The sequence below is a fragment of the Bremia lactucae genome, linkage group LG3 (genome assembly GCF_004359215.1).
Source record: "Bremia lactucae strain SF5 linkage group LG3, whole genome shotgun sequence".
NCBI classification, from domain to species: Eukaryota; Oomycota; class Peronosporomycetes; order Peronosporales; family Peronosporaceae; genus Bremia; species Bremia lactucae.
Genome location: NC_090612.1, coordinates 3385964 through 3401511, shown reverse-complemented (window position 1 = coordinate 3401511; position 15548 = coordinate 3385964). Strand labels below are relative to the sequence as shown.

At 45.5% G+C, this 15548-nt stretch overlaps 6 protein-coding genes across 6 annotated transcripts; 2 read left to right on the top strand and 4 right to left on the bottom strand.

Moving 5' to 3' along the window:
* Window position 1: 1 nt before the first annotated feature.
* Window positions 2–1496, bottom strand: CCR75_005126 (uncharacterized protein). The gene is made up of 2 exons (XM_067963209.1): window positions 432–1496; window positions 2–363 (listed from the first exon to the last, which is right to left on the bottom strand). The coding sequence occupies exons 1-2, from the start codon at window positions 1285–1287 to the stop codon at window positions 104–106; spliced, it is 1116 nt and encodes a 371-aa protein (XP_067814928.1). The 5' UTR covers window positions 1288–1496; the 3' UTR covers window positions 2–103.
* Window positions 1497–1636: 140 nt separating this feature from the next.
* CCR75_005125 (uncharacterized protein) lies at window positions 1637–1867 on the bottom strand (the record flags this gene model as incomplete). The annotated part of the gene is made up of 1 exon (XM_067963208.1): window positions 1637–1867. The coding sequence occupies one exon, from the start codon at window positions 1865–1867 to the stop codon at window positions 1637–1639; it is 231 nt and encodes a 76-aa protein (XP_067814795.1).
* Window positions 1868–2552: 685 nt separating this feature from the next.
* On the top strand, window positions 2553–4364 carry CCR75_005124 (uncharacterized protein; the record flags this gene model as incomplete). Its single annotated transcript, XM_067963207.1, has 7 exons — window positions 2553–2664; window positions 2723–3034; window positions 3112–3356; window positions 3433–3624; window positions 3713–3979; window positions 4047–4125; window positions 4312–4364. The coding sequence occupies 7 exons, from the start codon at window positions 2553–2555 to the stop codon at window positions 4362–4364; spliced, it is 1260 nt and encodes a 419-aa protein (XP_067814929.1).
* Window positions 4365–4816: 452 nt separating this feature from the next.
* On the bottom strand, window positions 4817–6449 carry CCR75_005123 (uncharacterized protein; the record flags this gene model as incomplete). The annotated part of the gene is made up of 4 exons (XM_067963206.1): window positions 4817–5075; window positions 5137–5237; window positions 5297–5542; window positions 5619–6449. The coding sequence occupies 4 exons, from the start codon at window positions 6447–6449 to the stop codon at window positions 4817–4819; spliced, it is 1437 nt and encodes a 478-aa protein (XP_067815284.1).
* A 387-nt stretch (window positions 6450–6836) lies between these two features.
* On the top strand, window positions 6837–8140 carry CCR75_005122 (uncharacterized protein; the record flags this gene model as incomplete). The annotated part of the gene is made up of 4 exons (XM_067963205.1): window positions 6837–7520; window positions 7586–7828; window positions 7893–8015; window positions 8081–8140. The coding sequence occupies 4 exons, from the start codon at window positions 6837–6839 to the stop codon at window positions 8138–8140; spliced, it is 1110 nt and encodes a 369-aa protein (XP_067814788.1).
* Window positions 8141–8197: 57 nt separating this feature from the next.
* CCR75_005121 (uncharacterized protein) lies at window positions 8198–15065 on the bottom strand (the record flags this gene model as incomplete). The annotated part of the gene is made up of 15 exons (XM_067963204.1): window positions 14669–15065; window positions 14463–14593; window positions 14185–14405; window positions 14054–14117; window positions 13814–13892; window positions 11661–13787; window positions 11528–11605; window positions 11339–11401; window positions 11113–11288; window positions 10438–11047; window positions 9949–10377; window positions 9371–9863; window positions 9150–9286; window positions 8426–9083; window positions 8198–8358 (listed from the first exon to the last, which is right to left on the bottom strand). The coding sequence occupies exons 1-15, from the start codon at window positions 14933–14935 to the stop codon at window positions 8198–8200; spliced, it is 5694 nt and encodes a 1897-aa protein (XP_067814790.1). The 5' UTR covers window positions 14936–15065.
* Between the last annotated feature and the right edge of the window lie 483 nt (window positions 15066–15548).

Below are 15548 nucleotides of genomic sequence, written 5' to 3'. Positions count from 1 at the left end.
CTTGATAACCATGTAGAAGGAGAGCATTTATTATCGAGAGTCTTTGCCAATGTAATGTACTACAGCTCCTGCAGATCAGTAATGGTAAGTTCTTCTATGATACTTATACTTGCTGCTTAAAAGACCCATAACTCCAACTTCCACGGCCTGCAGGCGAGTCGTAAAGACTATACTCGGGGTGTTTGTGGCGCTTATGAATGTTTTCAAGCTCCACAAGACTTAGCACACTAGAAGCCAATCCAAGAAGACAACCCGTCGCAAATGGCACTACACATGCTTGAAATGGAAAGAGCACGGAAAATGGATCCATGAATTGCAGGGTTGATGATGCGAAGAAACCAAACATAGCCATCATGTTAAAGCCTGAGCAAATTACACCAAAGTCAGCATTTTACAAGTTTACAATCATAAGGACCTTAACTTAAACGTACCAGTGACCCAGGTCTCTAGAGTCGTAAGGCGGCATGAAAACCACTGATGCACGACCTCTACGTGTGCCAAGTACGCACTGAGTAGCAGCAAAAACGAGCCGGCAAAAAAGGGCACCCAGTAGCCCATAATGAGACTCAGTTCATCACGCTCGACGTTCACAATGCCGAAATTCTCCGAGTCGGATCGTGCCCAAACGTAAGCACGTGCAAAGACGTAGAGCATGGATCCAAGCATACCCATAATAGCAGTCCAGAAGTCAATACGGCTTGGGAAAAAGCCGACATACTGGCGCTCCAACACAGGCTCCGTGCCGTGGAAATACTCTTCTAGCCAAATTTCAAGATTATGACAGCAATTAATAACTTCCAGGTACGTAACTGCATGGTAGGCGAAAAAAAAGACCGCAGCGAAAAGTAATGGTAAGTCGACAGATGTGTGGATCTGGTTACCTGGCTCACGAGCGGCATTGAAGCCCCGCACGCTATGAGCCATGGCTTCACCCGTGGCGCCTGTGATAAAGAACAAAAAGGCCACGATGGCAAAGAGACTAGCCCAAAAGCTTAAAGAGTACATCTTCCAAGCTTTTCCGTGCCAGGCGCGGTGAAGTGTTGTCATCATCTTGCGATGCGCACGCGAAGACCAGACAATGCGCTTTTGATCCATTGTGTAGAAATCGACTAGCGTGGGCGAGAAAGCGTCCACGCCGTAGTACACGGAATTCACGCTGTCAGGAGCGGGTACAATGAGCTCCTCGGATGCCACGCGCGAGTACGAAGACGACACGGACGACGCTGTGGGGCTTGGGGCCGCATAGCTGCCATGTTGCAGTAACGGTAGGTCTTTCTTCGCCACCATTCGAATATTACTGTCCTTCGAGTCGGCAAATTTAAAACTTGTTTCGCAGAGAGATCCCAAGCACCTGGCACAAAAGTCGTTCGGCCTGTCTGTCTGCAGCGATAAAAATCTGGAAGAAAAAGTTCCGCTATTGGATGGCAGAGTTTAGATGATTGGTGCTTAGCAAGAGGGGCCACTCGTTTACTTGCGCAAGACCGGGAAAGAATCCGAATAAAGAAGAAGTAAGAAACCTACGCAGCTGGTGGTCAATGAAGCGTAGGAGCTTTGTAGTGCATTTCACTATTGGCGGCTTCGGTGCATCGGTTGGGTGTTTATTAAAAGATAGCCTACGGTATACGGCTGACGACGGTCAGCACAAATTAAACTGCATCTGGTGAGTAAAAATAACTACAGCCTCATCTCGACCAAAGCTGGGAAGGGCGTTGAATACAGCTTCACTGGCGTGAATCTCGCCTTGGCTTTCACTTGCATTACAAATCAAATTCACGTGGACGGAATCTGTTTTGTAAGGCGTAACACTCGTTGCGGCAACTAGTAGCTTCTCGACCATCCAACTATTCTGGAGGAAGCACGCATTCATTTAGAGACGCTAAGATATTCATTCGTAATCCATTGGACCTCCTGATTCTTATCCGGGTAGCTCTTTGTCCTGGTATTTTGGCATGTCTCGTCTGCTAGAACTCAGATTTCGTACCGTCAAAGGTCGTGGACGAAAGATCGAAACTAAAAGAACGTTCTAGGATCATTTCGGAGCTCTTCAGACTCTTTTTGCCAATGGCAACGAATCATCGGCTCGCAACGCCAGCCTTTGCGCTATCGCATGCTACGTGCCATGACGAAGGCGAAGATGACGATCAAGCCGGCGTCTACAGCTTTGGACAAGTGAGGGACTTGATTTGAAACGGGATCATGCTTTTCTAACATGATCAAGACGTCTAGAACGCATATGGGGAATTAGCGCTTGGTGACAGAATTAACCGCAACTGTCCAACACGCGTAGATCTTGGCATAAAGAGCGATGGAAAGCGTGTTATGGACGTAGCATGCGGGAACGAGCAGACTGTTTTTCTATTCGGTGGGGTACCATATCGACGCGGTGATCGGTAGATTAAGCAGTGCACCTCATTCGTGATGCCTGTTTTGTGGACAGTGGAGACGTTTATGCTTGCGGCTATAATGACAGGTTCGAACTTGGTCAAGTTACTTATGACTGTTGTAGGCGGTGCTGCCAGTAATAACGTACGTGTTGCAGTGGGCAATGTGCAATGGGCACGACCGGGCAAGCACCGATACTTCGGTTTTCTCCGGGACTGAGCTCCCTTCACATCGAACGTGTTTTTTCCGGTAATGGCAGTGAGCACGTTGCAGCATTAAGTGGTAAGGGAGTGTAAGATATCGATATGTGCCTGGCTGGATCTGATGATATTACATGAAGAAAATGGCCTTTTGTACACGGTCGGATATAATATGTGTGGCCAATTGGGGCTTGGCCATTCAAATATTGTCACGAAAGCTTCACTAGTTGAGGAATTGGCTCGTCAGCGTGTGGTCGATGTTGCTTGCAGTTTCTTCCATACGGCGATTATCATGGAGAATGGAGATTTGTACGCCTGTGGCTATAATGAGTATGGGCAGCTTGGCATGGCCGATCACAATAGTCAGAGTCTCCCTCGACCTGTCGACTATTTCTACCGCCACCCGGTCCTAGCAATTGGTTGCGGTCGGCATTACACAATTGCCTCACTGCGTACGAGCAAGATTTCTTTTTTTAAGCGGATGCAATCATAACTATTGATAGTATATGTCGTGATATGCACTATTTAGGAGACGGTGGGGTCGTTGCGTTTGGTAAAAATGACTATGGACAGCTTGGGCTTCATTGTACATCAGGACCGGTTTTCAATCCGACCTTATTAGCTCCGCCATTTAATCAAATAGTTGTGCCTCAACTTTCGTGTGGGTATCACCACACTGCCTTCATCACGGAAGGTGGTGCTGTGTATACGTTTGGTCGGAATGACTACGGACAGCTTGGTCTTGGACACAAGCTTCACATGGCACTACCGACGGTGCGTTTACTGTTGTCGTATTATGGTTCAAGCAATTTGTTTGAAACGATCTGAAATTGGGTATAACTTAGTGCAGTTGGTGAAAACTTTATCGCGAATGAGGATCATTCAAGTCGCATGCGGTTGTTACCACACTCTTACGCTGTCAGACGATGGAAAAGTGTTTCCATTTGGTCGGAATAACCACGGCCAACTTGGTCTTGAGACGTATGTGGACTGCCTTTGCCCGCAATTTATTTCGGCATTACGAAATAAACGTGTTGAAAAGGTGGGCAGCACGTAATCAATTGTGGTTGAATTACCGTTTGAAAAGGTTCATGGTGTGATATCTTTCATTGTATCACGATTTAAATTAGATCGCAGCAGGATTTTACCATTCTGTTTGTTTAGTTGGACCACTTGAAAGCAATTGTTCACGAAGTCGAGGCTATGGAACATTAAGTTATGATTTACGAAAGATGCTGAACAACTCAACGCGAAGCGATGTGACTTTCGTCGTTGAAGGCCGACCTCTCTTCGCACATAGTTGTGTCTTAGTCGCTCGTTGTGAGCCGCTGGAAAAGATGCTTGACGGTCGAATGAAGGAGTGCTTCCAATCCGAGATTGTTATTCCAGAATACACGGTGTGTCTAGTAATTTGTGTTTTGGTTATAAACTTAAATGAAACATTACTATCGCTGTTTACTATAGTACGACGTCTTTGCCGCTTTTATGGAATTTCTATACTCTGATCAAGTGGTCGCTCTCAAGTCACCCGATCTAACGGCAGGTATTAAAATGTGCTGCTGTTGCTTGTAAAAAAAGTATCGCTTGTTTTCTAAACCATGTAAACAGAATTTGTTCTAGAGCTGCACGCGTTAGCTGACCAATACCTGGTGAAAACTCTTCGTTGGTACTAATATTTTCTTTATTTGATGTCGTGCGCGTTTTTTACTATTTATTATTTCTATGGTAGTGCATGTGAAACCGCTTTGCTGCAGATTCTTTCAGATGAAAACGTTGTTGTGATTATCGAGGTAGTAATTATTTATTTTTATTTCGGGTCGATTGCAAGTAATTGACATTATTATTATTGCTAATGTACATAAAACAATCCTAAGTCGGCGTACATTCGGAACGCGTATACGCTCAAAAAGCGCTGTCTTGGTTTTATCTTCGACCACTTCGCTCGTATTATCGCGACAAAGGTACACTACGAAATTATATCCTTCCTACTTAAGGTGCACTAGTTCTGAGTGTGATACAAACATACCCTGCCAGGCTTTCCTAGAGCTTCCCCAGGAGCTCCTTCAGGAAGTGTTACTAATGGCTTCTCATCAGGGTGTATCAATTGAGTCTCAACGTTAGTGCGAATGAAAGCCGCGAGTGTCTTCGTGACCGCTACATTAAAGAGAAGGGGATAATACCAGAATGGCTCAATAAAACATTAAAAACGACGCTTGTTTGGTCAATTTATGTGATCAGCTCAATTCAGTCAGCATGCTAACTGGCGCCTCTAAATATGCTTTCCATTGATTCGAAAACCTTGCCATCGTAGCTCCATCAATTACACGATGATCGCCACTCCACGATATATTCATCAGACGCACAGGCACAACATTATCCTCTGCGTCGTAGCGGGGGCGCTTCAAAATACGACCAATTGCCCCGATAGCCACTTGAGGAACCATAAGAACGGGGCTTACATACGTGCCACCAATGCTCCCAATATTTGAAATTCTACGCCGGCAAGACATAATGAGTTGTCATTCCAATATACCAAACGATTAAAACAACGTACGAAATTGTGCCCCCCGCTATATCGCTAGGTGCAAGTTTTCCAGTGAAAGCCAGTGACTGGAGCCGTGTAAGCTCTTTGGCAATCTCCAAGATGCTCTTATCCTATACATGTACAGACTTAGTGTTTTATCTTTCCACAATCCACTTTAACGCACACTTACTTGAACATTCTTAACATTTGGTACAATGAGCCCCGTCGGTGTGTCCATAGCGACCGAGATATTGTGTGCGGCAACTAACGTGATTGTAGTCTCACATTCACTCACAACGGCATTCAAAATGGGGTAGTGCTTTAATGCCAGTGATGCGGCTTTTAAAATGAACGGCATGAAGGAAAGCTTGACACCACGAGTCTCTGCAAGCGGCGCCATTTTCTTTCGCAGCTCATACAATGCGTCCATTTGAATCTATTGACACCATCAGAAAACCAAAGAAACATTACTCTCGCATTCATGGCATTGTAAATCTTTTCATGCTCGGAACCTCGTCAGAGTAGCCAAAGTGCGGAATCTGAAGCGCCGCATTCATCGATTTGACCATCATTTTCTGAAATGACGTCAATGGCACCACCACATTTTGCTGTAAGGATGTACCCTTCCATGTGTTTTCTTCCGGAGCTAGTATAGCAGCAGTTTCATGCCTTGTTGAGTTGGAAAGAGGCTGAGACGGTTGTGCAGCTCGAGTCTTAATGTAGTTCAGCAAATCTCCCTTTAAAATTCGACGTTGAGGCCCTGTACCTTCCACATTCGATAAGTCAATACGGTGCTCCTTTGCTAATCGCCGCACTGACGGGGATGTTAACAGCTTTGGATCTCCATCGAATCGTCGAGGAGCAATTGCAATTCTTAACGGCACATGTGCTGGGGCAGCCAGCGGCGTAAGCCCTTGCATTGATTGAAAAGGCTCAGAAGCAGTCATTTTAGGTATCGTACGAGGTGTTAGAGCTCTTTTATTCCTGCCGACGAGCGTAGTCGCAGCTGTGGCCTCATTCACATCAATATCGATGAGGGTTGAGCCCACCTTGGCCATCTCTCCTACGTTATAATGGACCTTCGTGACGACACCGTCAAAACGACTCGTAATCTCCACGGTGGCCTTGTCGCTTTGCACTTCGCAAACATTCTGAAACTGCTGAACCTTCTCGCCACACTTGACAAACCACTGAAGCACTTCGACCTCAGCAATACCCTCGCCAATGTCCGCCAGCTTAAAAGGAATCTCAGGAAATCGCACCATTGTTCCAGCGTAAAATTTGCGATGAAGAGTGGCCAGACGCTGGCCCAGATACCGCGTGTGCAACAGCAGAGTCCGCATTGCCGGGATATGTGTATGCTTTAGGTCTAATTATACAATGGCTAAGACTAAAACAATGTTACACTTCGACGTCGGTAACTTGAATATGCCCGGATTGGGGATAAACAAAGCACAGACAATTTTAAGGTATACTTTTTTATCTAGTGTATACTTTTTATTTACAGTCTTCGGTGGGAAAAGCAGATACAGTTTTCAAGTGTAAGTTTTTGAGAAAGTAGCGCTAATCATCAGGATAGTCTTTGAAGAAACATTTTTGGGAAAACCCAAGCTTTCTTTTAATATCCGGATGTATAGAGCTGTTCATCGCATCACGTCAACTGATGCAGACGAAAAGCTCAAACTCAAGTTCGCAGTCCTTGAATAGGCCTTTAAACTCTTAATTTTTTAATGACCGTCTTGTCCTCGTCTCGCAATGCAATTAAGCGCCGCCTACAACACGCACCTTTACTCCGTGCATTCCACGTGGCCACTCCACTTGCGCAGGGTCTCGAAGAGGTTGACAATCTTCTACCCGTGGTCGAAACACAGCAGATGAATATGTTTACGGCTATTAACGATGCCATGCGCCTTGCCATGGAGTCCGATCCAACGGCTGTGCTCTTTGGAGAAGATGTCGCGTTTGGTGGCGTCTTTCGTTGCTCGGTGGACCTGCGCGAGAAGTTTGGCAGCGACCGCGTCTTTAATTCACCACTATGTGAGCAAGCAATTGCTGGTTTTGCAATCGGATATGCTTCCACAGGCCACACGGCAATTGCTGAGATTCAATTTGCGGACTATATCTTTCCAGCATTTGACCAAATTGTAAATGAGGCGGCCAAATTTCGCTATCGGTCGGGCAACGAATTCAATTGCGGCAAATTGACATTACGAGCTCCGTATGGAGCTGTTGGTCATGGCGGACACTATCATTCGCAGTCGCCGGAGGCGTATTTTGCACATACTCCCGGATTAAAGGTTGTCGTGCCGCGTAATCCACTCTGTGCCAAGGGTTTGCTACTAGCATCGATCCGAGACCCGAATCCCGTGATCTTTTTAGAGCCCAAGGCTTTATATCGTGCGTCAGTTGGAGAGGTACGAGATGATGTATAGGGCTGTAAATACATGCAACTTGTTTATAATATATACTCCTGGTCTAGGTGCCAGTGGGGGAGTATGAGCTTAAATTGAGTGAAGCCGAGATTTTGCGCCGAGGGACGGATGTCACTGTAATTGGGTGGGGAGCTCAGATGCGTGTGCTTGAAGAAGCATGCAAATACGCCGAGGACGTGGGCATTCAATGTGAACTCATTGACTTACAAACTATTTTTCCATGGGATGTTGACACAATTGAGCACTCTGTCCGTAAAACAGGTCGGCTTGTGATTAGTCACGAAGCACCGGTACGTGAAGGCCCGGTATTCGGCTGTGAGGGTCTTTTAACACATTGGAGGCATTTTCTGACAGAAATCTGGAGGATTTGCCGCCGAAATTTCGTCGAGTATCCAAGAGCGGTGCTTTTTAAGCTTAGAAGCTCCCATCCAGCGGGTGTGCGGCTACGATATTCCCTTTCCGCTTGCATATGAATCTGTACGTCTATCTACACTTTGTCGTCATGTATTTTGCTGCCTTATTCATTTTTCTTTTAATTCAAGCACTACGTGCCGGACGCATTACGGAATTTTGAGGCAATTAAAAAAGTTGTCAATTATTAATTTCCGTTTTCTTTGCTTATGTAATCGTCACTTTAAAAGACGTGTTTGCATTAAAAATTAATCGTGTTGTTCCTTTTGCGCCTCTACTTTTAAAAGACTTTCGTAGTACTGACAAAACAATTGCGTTTGTGTAAATTCGTCCAAATAGTCCTCGTAATTGCTTTTTCGCACTTCTTTCGCAACTTTTTCCTGCAATCGATCGTAAAAACTTTGACTGCCTGTAGATACATGTCGAATCAGCAGCTTACTCCTTTTTTATTCAAGCTTTGAAATACTGCTGCCTACCTGCTATCGACGCTGTGACATCCTGACAAGAAATATCAAAGCCCAAATCACTCAAGAGAATCTCGGCTTCTTGCATGGTCAAAGTAATGACTGTCTCTTGCTCTTGAGAGAGCTCATACCAAGGCGTACCAGTCGGACGAAGCGCACAAAATCGCGCTTTAGCTGTATGAAGTAAACGACTGAACTCTATTCCATTTGGTATTGACGATGGACCCAAGTGCTCTATCCTTTCAGACACACTCACTTGATTCTTGTCAATATCGTAAAAGCAAACCTCACCCCACTCCGTTGTCTCAAGTAGTGAGTGGCAGCCAACAAGAAATGGTACAGGTGAATGCAAAAACGCCAAAAGACTGAAAGGCAAAAGGGGGATATACGTCGACTGCCATTGAAAGGGAGCCAACATTAGCAACAAAGCCGTACACACGGCCGAGATTTTTGCTGGACTGTCACTCATGATCACAACTTGCTTCTCTAGCAGCAAGTACGCCACGATCTCGACCACTTGGTCGGGCGACAAGAAGCGTAACATTACACCAACCGACCAATGGTCGGACGCGCGTTTAGGAAATTGATAACTAAAGTTGAATGTCGGTAAGCGAACGGAAGACCAGTGACCAGGATCATTGAGTTGAATTCGTCGAGCTCGATGTAGGATCTAAAAGAGTTCAAACAGGAAGTTATTAAAGAAACACGCTACTAAATATGCGGAGAATTGACTCACATCGATAGAAGATGCTAATAAAAATTGCGAGTTTCTCGAAAGAAGGCTTGTTGATGAAACTGGGCGGCGAAAACGAAGGCGCAGTGGTCGATTTCCTTTGTCTAGTAAGACCAGCGTTTGATTTAAGCTCATCGACGCTATCAAGCACAGACACAGATACGACACCGATCGTGATCATCGTAATCTCGCCACAAATAAACCAAACGCTAGAGGTACCGTACTTGTTGCAATGCTGTCGGTCGCTTCGAGAATATCACCGACCTGTACCCGTTCATATTCCTTTGGCTGACTTGAGTCAATTCTTTTAACCATAAATTTGTCTACAATCGGCCCGTTCGCAAGATTACCGTGTGCGATGTCATCCGTACTAAAGCTTTTTCGAAAATGACTCGCAGGTTTTGTTGATTGAGATCTTGGCTGGCTTTCTCCGATGAGTATAGTCGCATCTTCGCTCAAAAGAGCTTTTCGTTCCAACAAAGTCACCTTGAGCTTTGATGCAATTGACAGCATATTGCTAGTATCAGTTGTACTCGAAGTTTTGGCTTTGTTAGGACCTTCTTCGTGGTGGACTGCAAGCTCAATCGCAAGATCAAGCAATGGCTTTATGATAACTTCATACTCTTCGTCGCGTTTTGCTTCTGGTGAACCATTTACAGACGTAGCGGAGGCAAGTCGACTCTGCTCCAATTCGTTCTCGGCAATGAGTCGTAAGAGCTGCGTTAAAAAAAAGTAACACAAAAACATGCAGGTCAGTGCTTTTTTTCAAGCGATTCGTAACAAAGACGCCGTCGTTTTGTACCGTGAAGTATAAGCGATAGAAAGGGAATTTACTCGTAATACAGTAGCAAATTGGTGCCATCGTGGACGTCACACACGTACGACTTCGTTTGGTAGAAGACGATAACGTGGAATTGACGTCTTTTTTCCGTGCTGTGTTCGTGTTTGGGCTCTCCAGTGTCTTTAACGGGATATCGGCAGCTACTTTGTGCATGATTGCAACACAAAAGCCGTATAGAATCTCCCCTTTTGCACCAGTGAGACGGAAGGTGTACCCACTTGTATCTGAAGCTTTTTTGACGTGGTTTTGTAGTGACCTAAAGTCGGTATACCATTTCGAGACGGCCAAACCTTGGATCGAAGCCGCTTGTTCAGGGGTACACGTTGTTAAAGGGACACCCTTTGGAAAACAGAAATCCGCAATGAATTCGTCAGGTGGACCATTAAGATCCTTTAAAGCGGAGTGAGTACCCATCCTAACCCGAGTCTAAATCAAGAACAACCCACTTACATCGGGAAAGTCGTAAAGCACGTGTGGTTTCCAAAACTTAGTACGATTAAGAGACTCTTGGTGCTGAGAAGCTTCATTAATATCAAGTCCTGTCACAAAGAAACGTTCAAAAATGCGCTCCTTTTTCATATTCATTGAAAATCGAATCGAATGCGCGACAGGTCGACGTCCATTAGAACGAGTCCATAGCTTGTGCTGTAAAGGTTTTAAATACATTATTCGATACATAAGACGTTGCTGCTGCAAATACTTGCTCTTTCCATTCAATTGTCGTTGCGAGGACTCACCAAGAGCCTCGAATACAGACCCAGTAGTTGATGATCGGCCCGCTCTTCCTGGAATAGTCGTCTCCGCATCAGAATGGTTTATAAATGATTCTCGGTCTTGCTGTTTCAATTTAGAAAAAGAACTTTGAAATTCAGTTTGATGATAATTTTTTTCGGGAACCTCCAAGACACCTTCTTTTTTATTACTTGCTCGGTCCTGAAGGCTCAGCAAAGCCTCTGAACGATGATTTTTAGTGTCATCGCTATCCTCTTCGCTCGAATCGTCATCAAAGTCAAATGATGAAAGCGTTGGGCTCAATAAATTGGCAGTGTGATCTGTATTACTACACAAAGTAAGTGATTAGATTAGTTCCTTTAATAATCTTCCCCAGTAGACTCGGCGGGCCACCTAAACGATCTTTCTGCCTCTGTCGCAACAATCACATTGCTATTCTTGCTTGAAATTGGTTCTGTGCGCACAACAAGGTTCAGCAAGTCCCTTGCTATTTTCTGGCGTCGCGTTTTCTCGACAAGGTACTTTTCCTTCCACTTTTGCGCCTCATATTGCGCCAACGCCAGCTCATTCTAAAGCACCAAGTCAGCGCGAGACGCAAAGCACCTTATTGTCCACCCACCTGCAGCTGCTCCAGCTTTTTCAGCCATGCATCATCCGCGACGCTCATCTCGCGGTGGCAAGACTTCAGTTAAGACATTGAAAGCATTTTTTTTTTTCAGTTCGAAATTCCGATTTGTTGCAGAAATGTTTAAAACTACTCAAATGATGCAAAGGACTAAATATCAAATTAAAGAGGTTGCTACATCACGTCACATCGACTTCCGTTATCACTCTCCTTCATTTCAACATCTTCATTCGGCGCATTTTCCTTGAGACTTTGCTCCATCTAATACCATCAAACACATTAGTGTAGCGCCGTAGCAATGAATAACATAACGTACCAATTCCTTGGTAAATAAAAAGGAACTTTTCACTGAAAACTTGTCCCCATTATCGTACTGCATCACGTAAAGACCATTGTCTAAACGTTCAAGAACAACCCCACGAACAAATTGTGTGCAGTTCGTTCCTGTCGTGATCTTTGAGTACAAAATCGATCCGACGTCAAACTCAGGAGGCTTTGAAAGCGTCAAATGAGTCGGTACACTTCCCTCTTCCGTGCTTCCACAAGTCATCCCACTAGACTTGGTGTCATTCGTTATCATGACATCCATGGAATTCAAATTCTCTTTTGGCGCCATTATCGCTGAAATTGCGGTTCGATACGGTGTGCGGGTCTCATCACAGCGATCTAAAAAGACGGGCTCAATGAAAGCGGGTACAATCTGTTCATTCAAGTCTTTCACGTCAATTTTAGCGACAATAAGTTTCGACGAAGGCTGTTGATGTTGTTGTAACTGGATAGCGACGGCACCACCTCCCGTTTGTTCAATTGTCGTCACAACTTGTTTCATTACATCTTGCATGGGTCCGCTAAGCTGCACCCATAACGCCCGATACTCATGGACTAGCAAATCACGCACCACTTGTGGAAGCACTGCTTGTTTGTCCTTCCAAAGATACTGCTGCTTTTCGGCAATCTCTGCAACTACATGCAAGGAATTTTGACGAATGTTCATAAATTCTCGAATTCGTTGCTCAATGTCGCCCTTTTTTATCGGAGCCGAGTCTCCAAAGAACTCCTTATGGGCTGCTAATGCAGCTTCCTGTTCGAGTAATTCCTCCGTGGCTTTCGCTTGTTGAACGGCATGAAAGTCAAAGTAGCGATACACAGCACGTGTTAGCATTGGAATGGCCATTTCCAATGCTGCTGTCGCTCGAGCGGCAGAGTTTGTTCGTGCATTGTCAAGGCCTCGTAACGAGCTCGTGAGCGCCGCTTCCCGTCGCTCCAGCACACTTTGAAACAACGTACAGAGATTCTGGTAAAATGCTAATGCCTTCTCAGCCACTGTCAATGCTTGTTTCGACTCCTTGACTTGTCGTTCACCATCGCTACAAGCGGTCCATAATGCCTGAATATTGGCATCATCCTTTTTCCAGATCCCCACGATCGATTCGAGAGTCGCACATGCTTCCGTTTCGCCTTGTTCTAGCAACTCGTTGCGCCGTGCATTCACAAATTCCACAATCTGAAGAGAGCGTGCTTCCTTCGTTTGCTTGGCCTCACACAACAACGCTTCCGCTTTCTTCACGTCCCGGGTACAGCTTTCAAGTAACCCCGTTACTCTTTGACTCATTGCCTCAAGGTTATTGGTCACATCGAATGCAACCTTGCTACTTTGATCGTCTGCTTGCGCAAAGCCAGCGAGAAGATCCATGTAAGCCTTGCAAGCTGAAGATAAACACTCAATGACACGTTTTGCGGCATTGGCGCGAGCGTAGGCACTGTGCTCAAGTGCTTCGTTCTCCGCTTGGATCACAGCTTTCACTTCGGTTTCGCTTTTCGACAATACTTCGTCTCCTGGTAATGACGTGACCGAGACATTCAGTTCGCTTGTACCAGGTGGTAGATTAGCCACCACCTCCAGGATTAATGCCGCTTTTTGCGTCTGGATCTCGTGCGCAGAGCCACTGTCAACGTTTCGAGCCCATGCAGCTAGCGCATCGACTGTTACATTCAAAGGCATAGCCAAGTCCAGCAATGCTGGCACTTGAAGACTCGTGGACAGGGAGCCTACCCAATCCAAGCTATGCAAAGGCTCTTTCGACGCCATGCATTCCGCTACTTTCTGCACGAGCATTTGCAGCCCGTGACTGCTATCAATAGCTTCAGGCAATATCAATTTGTCGCGCTGGTTCGACATCGGAGCCTTCTCTTTTCCTTCTTTCATATTCGAATTCGTATCCGACATCGAGTAGCTCCGATCTTTGTGTCTCTTGGTGTGATGATTGTTTTCCTTTACCACTACCGTGCTACGGCGCCGTTTTTCTCGCTCTTCGGTCATTCTAGTCGTAACAAGTGGCGAGTTCGCACTAAAGTGTTCGTGACCGTGGTTCGGCTTTAGATCTAAAATCTCGTGTCGTGTGGAGTTCTTACAAACACGCAGCTCGTGACTATTTCGCGACGGCTCCAGTTCATACATGAACAACACACAGCCTTAAGCTTTTGCTTCCACAAACTCGGCGTGTCGCGACGTACGTCCCAGTTCCCTGTTCCCAGAGAAGGGGTACGCCTGAAGGGTTATATATATGCGTAAAAATAGGGATTATACAATGGGCTCGATTAATAAAAATGTGACGGATTGTGACTTTAACACTTTATTGTGTAAACGTTTAAAAATCTTCATTATCGTCCCGTTTCTCGAGCTGATGCGAGATAACGGCAGCAACGCACCACTTTTCTTCCAACAAATCTTTCTCGAGCTGCAAAATTGTATACTGACCCAGTCGCAGGGAGCCTACAACTCGAAAGGGTCGACTTAGGATTAACCTACTCGAAGTGTTTGTCGACTAGAGCACACACACCTGGATATATCAACGGAAGCTGCGCGTGAGGATGTTGATTGCTGCCGCCAATGATTTCAAGCGCACATGGCTCGATTGGTTGCTTGCTGGACTGCAACATTGGCAGTAGACTAGCGAAGAAATTGCTTTCGACCGTAGGCAACTGCGTTTTAGCCGCTGAATCTCGTAGCACCAACACCATGTCGCCATCCTGCATTGGATTCTTGCCGTCGTTAATTAATCTATCCAAAAGACAAGTGAGTCACGCTCGAATTGATCCAGAAACATTGCACGCTTACTCAAAATATCGCGCTTCGCCCATTACATTCACGCCTTCAATCAGGCACTCGTCTTGGTAGTATACATTTGAAGAGTACTGCGTTAGCGATGGTGTTGACTCGGTGATGCTACGGGTTGTGGGCGGGTCGTTCTACTTAGCACAAGACATTCAAAGCCTGGACTGTCAGCCGCTTGCATGAATCTTTGAATCGAAAAGCACTCGTACGTCATTTGGAATGTAGATGACGCGGCAAATAATCATTTCGAGTCGCGAGATAAGCGCCATCATGTCTCCTTCGGCGGCCGCCAGTGCCTCGCGCGTCTCGTAGGCTGGTGGACCCTGTTTGTCCACCATCCCGCCAGATACGAGCACGGCAATTACATCGCAGTCGTCGGAGCTTACCATCTTTTCACACAGCTGGTTAACGCGCTGGAGTTGACCACCAAGGTCGCTCAGCAACAGCAGCTTCAGCGTTTTTGCGTCGCTGCTCATTTTTGGAACATTTGTCAAAGAAACCTTTGTTGACCAGAAAAAATGATATTTTAAGTTTGATTAGCAACATAATAGTGTTTTTTTGTGAATAGAATGGAGGTAATGTATGTGAAATGGGCTTAAATTGCCCTAATGCTACACTGTCCCCGTTAAGTACACTTGGTGCACTTCAGGGGATGGTCAATTACTAAATAAACGTGATTAGACCCAGCACTCGGGTGTGCTTCACATTTGTGACCAACCCTTGTGTATGTGATGCACATGGGTGCATTCACATTAGGAGAGATGACGCCTAGCGTCATCCGTTACGCGAGGTTTCTAGAAAGATACGCTCGCAATACATATTGAGTGTTATCTATAGAGATGACATTTTAATTGGTAAAAATAGGTATTTATATTCAATACGATTTAATCTAAATCAGTCTAAAAACTACTTCCTACTTGGTAAGTGCGCACGAGGAGCCGGATTTTTTTTTACCGCTCACGTGACGACACTTAACCAAAGTACTTAGTGCGTTGGGTGAGGTCGCTAACGCGCCTACCACAACTACCGCACTACACGCAAGAGAAGCAGGTTAAACCGCTTCCTCGCTGTGCTAGGGTGTGTGTCTAA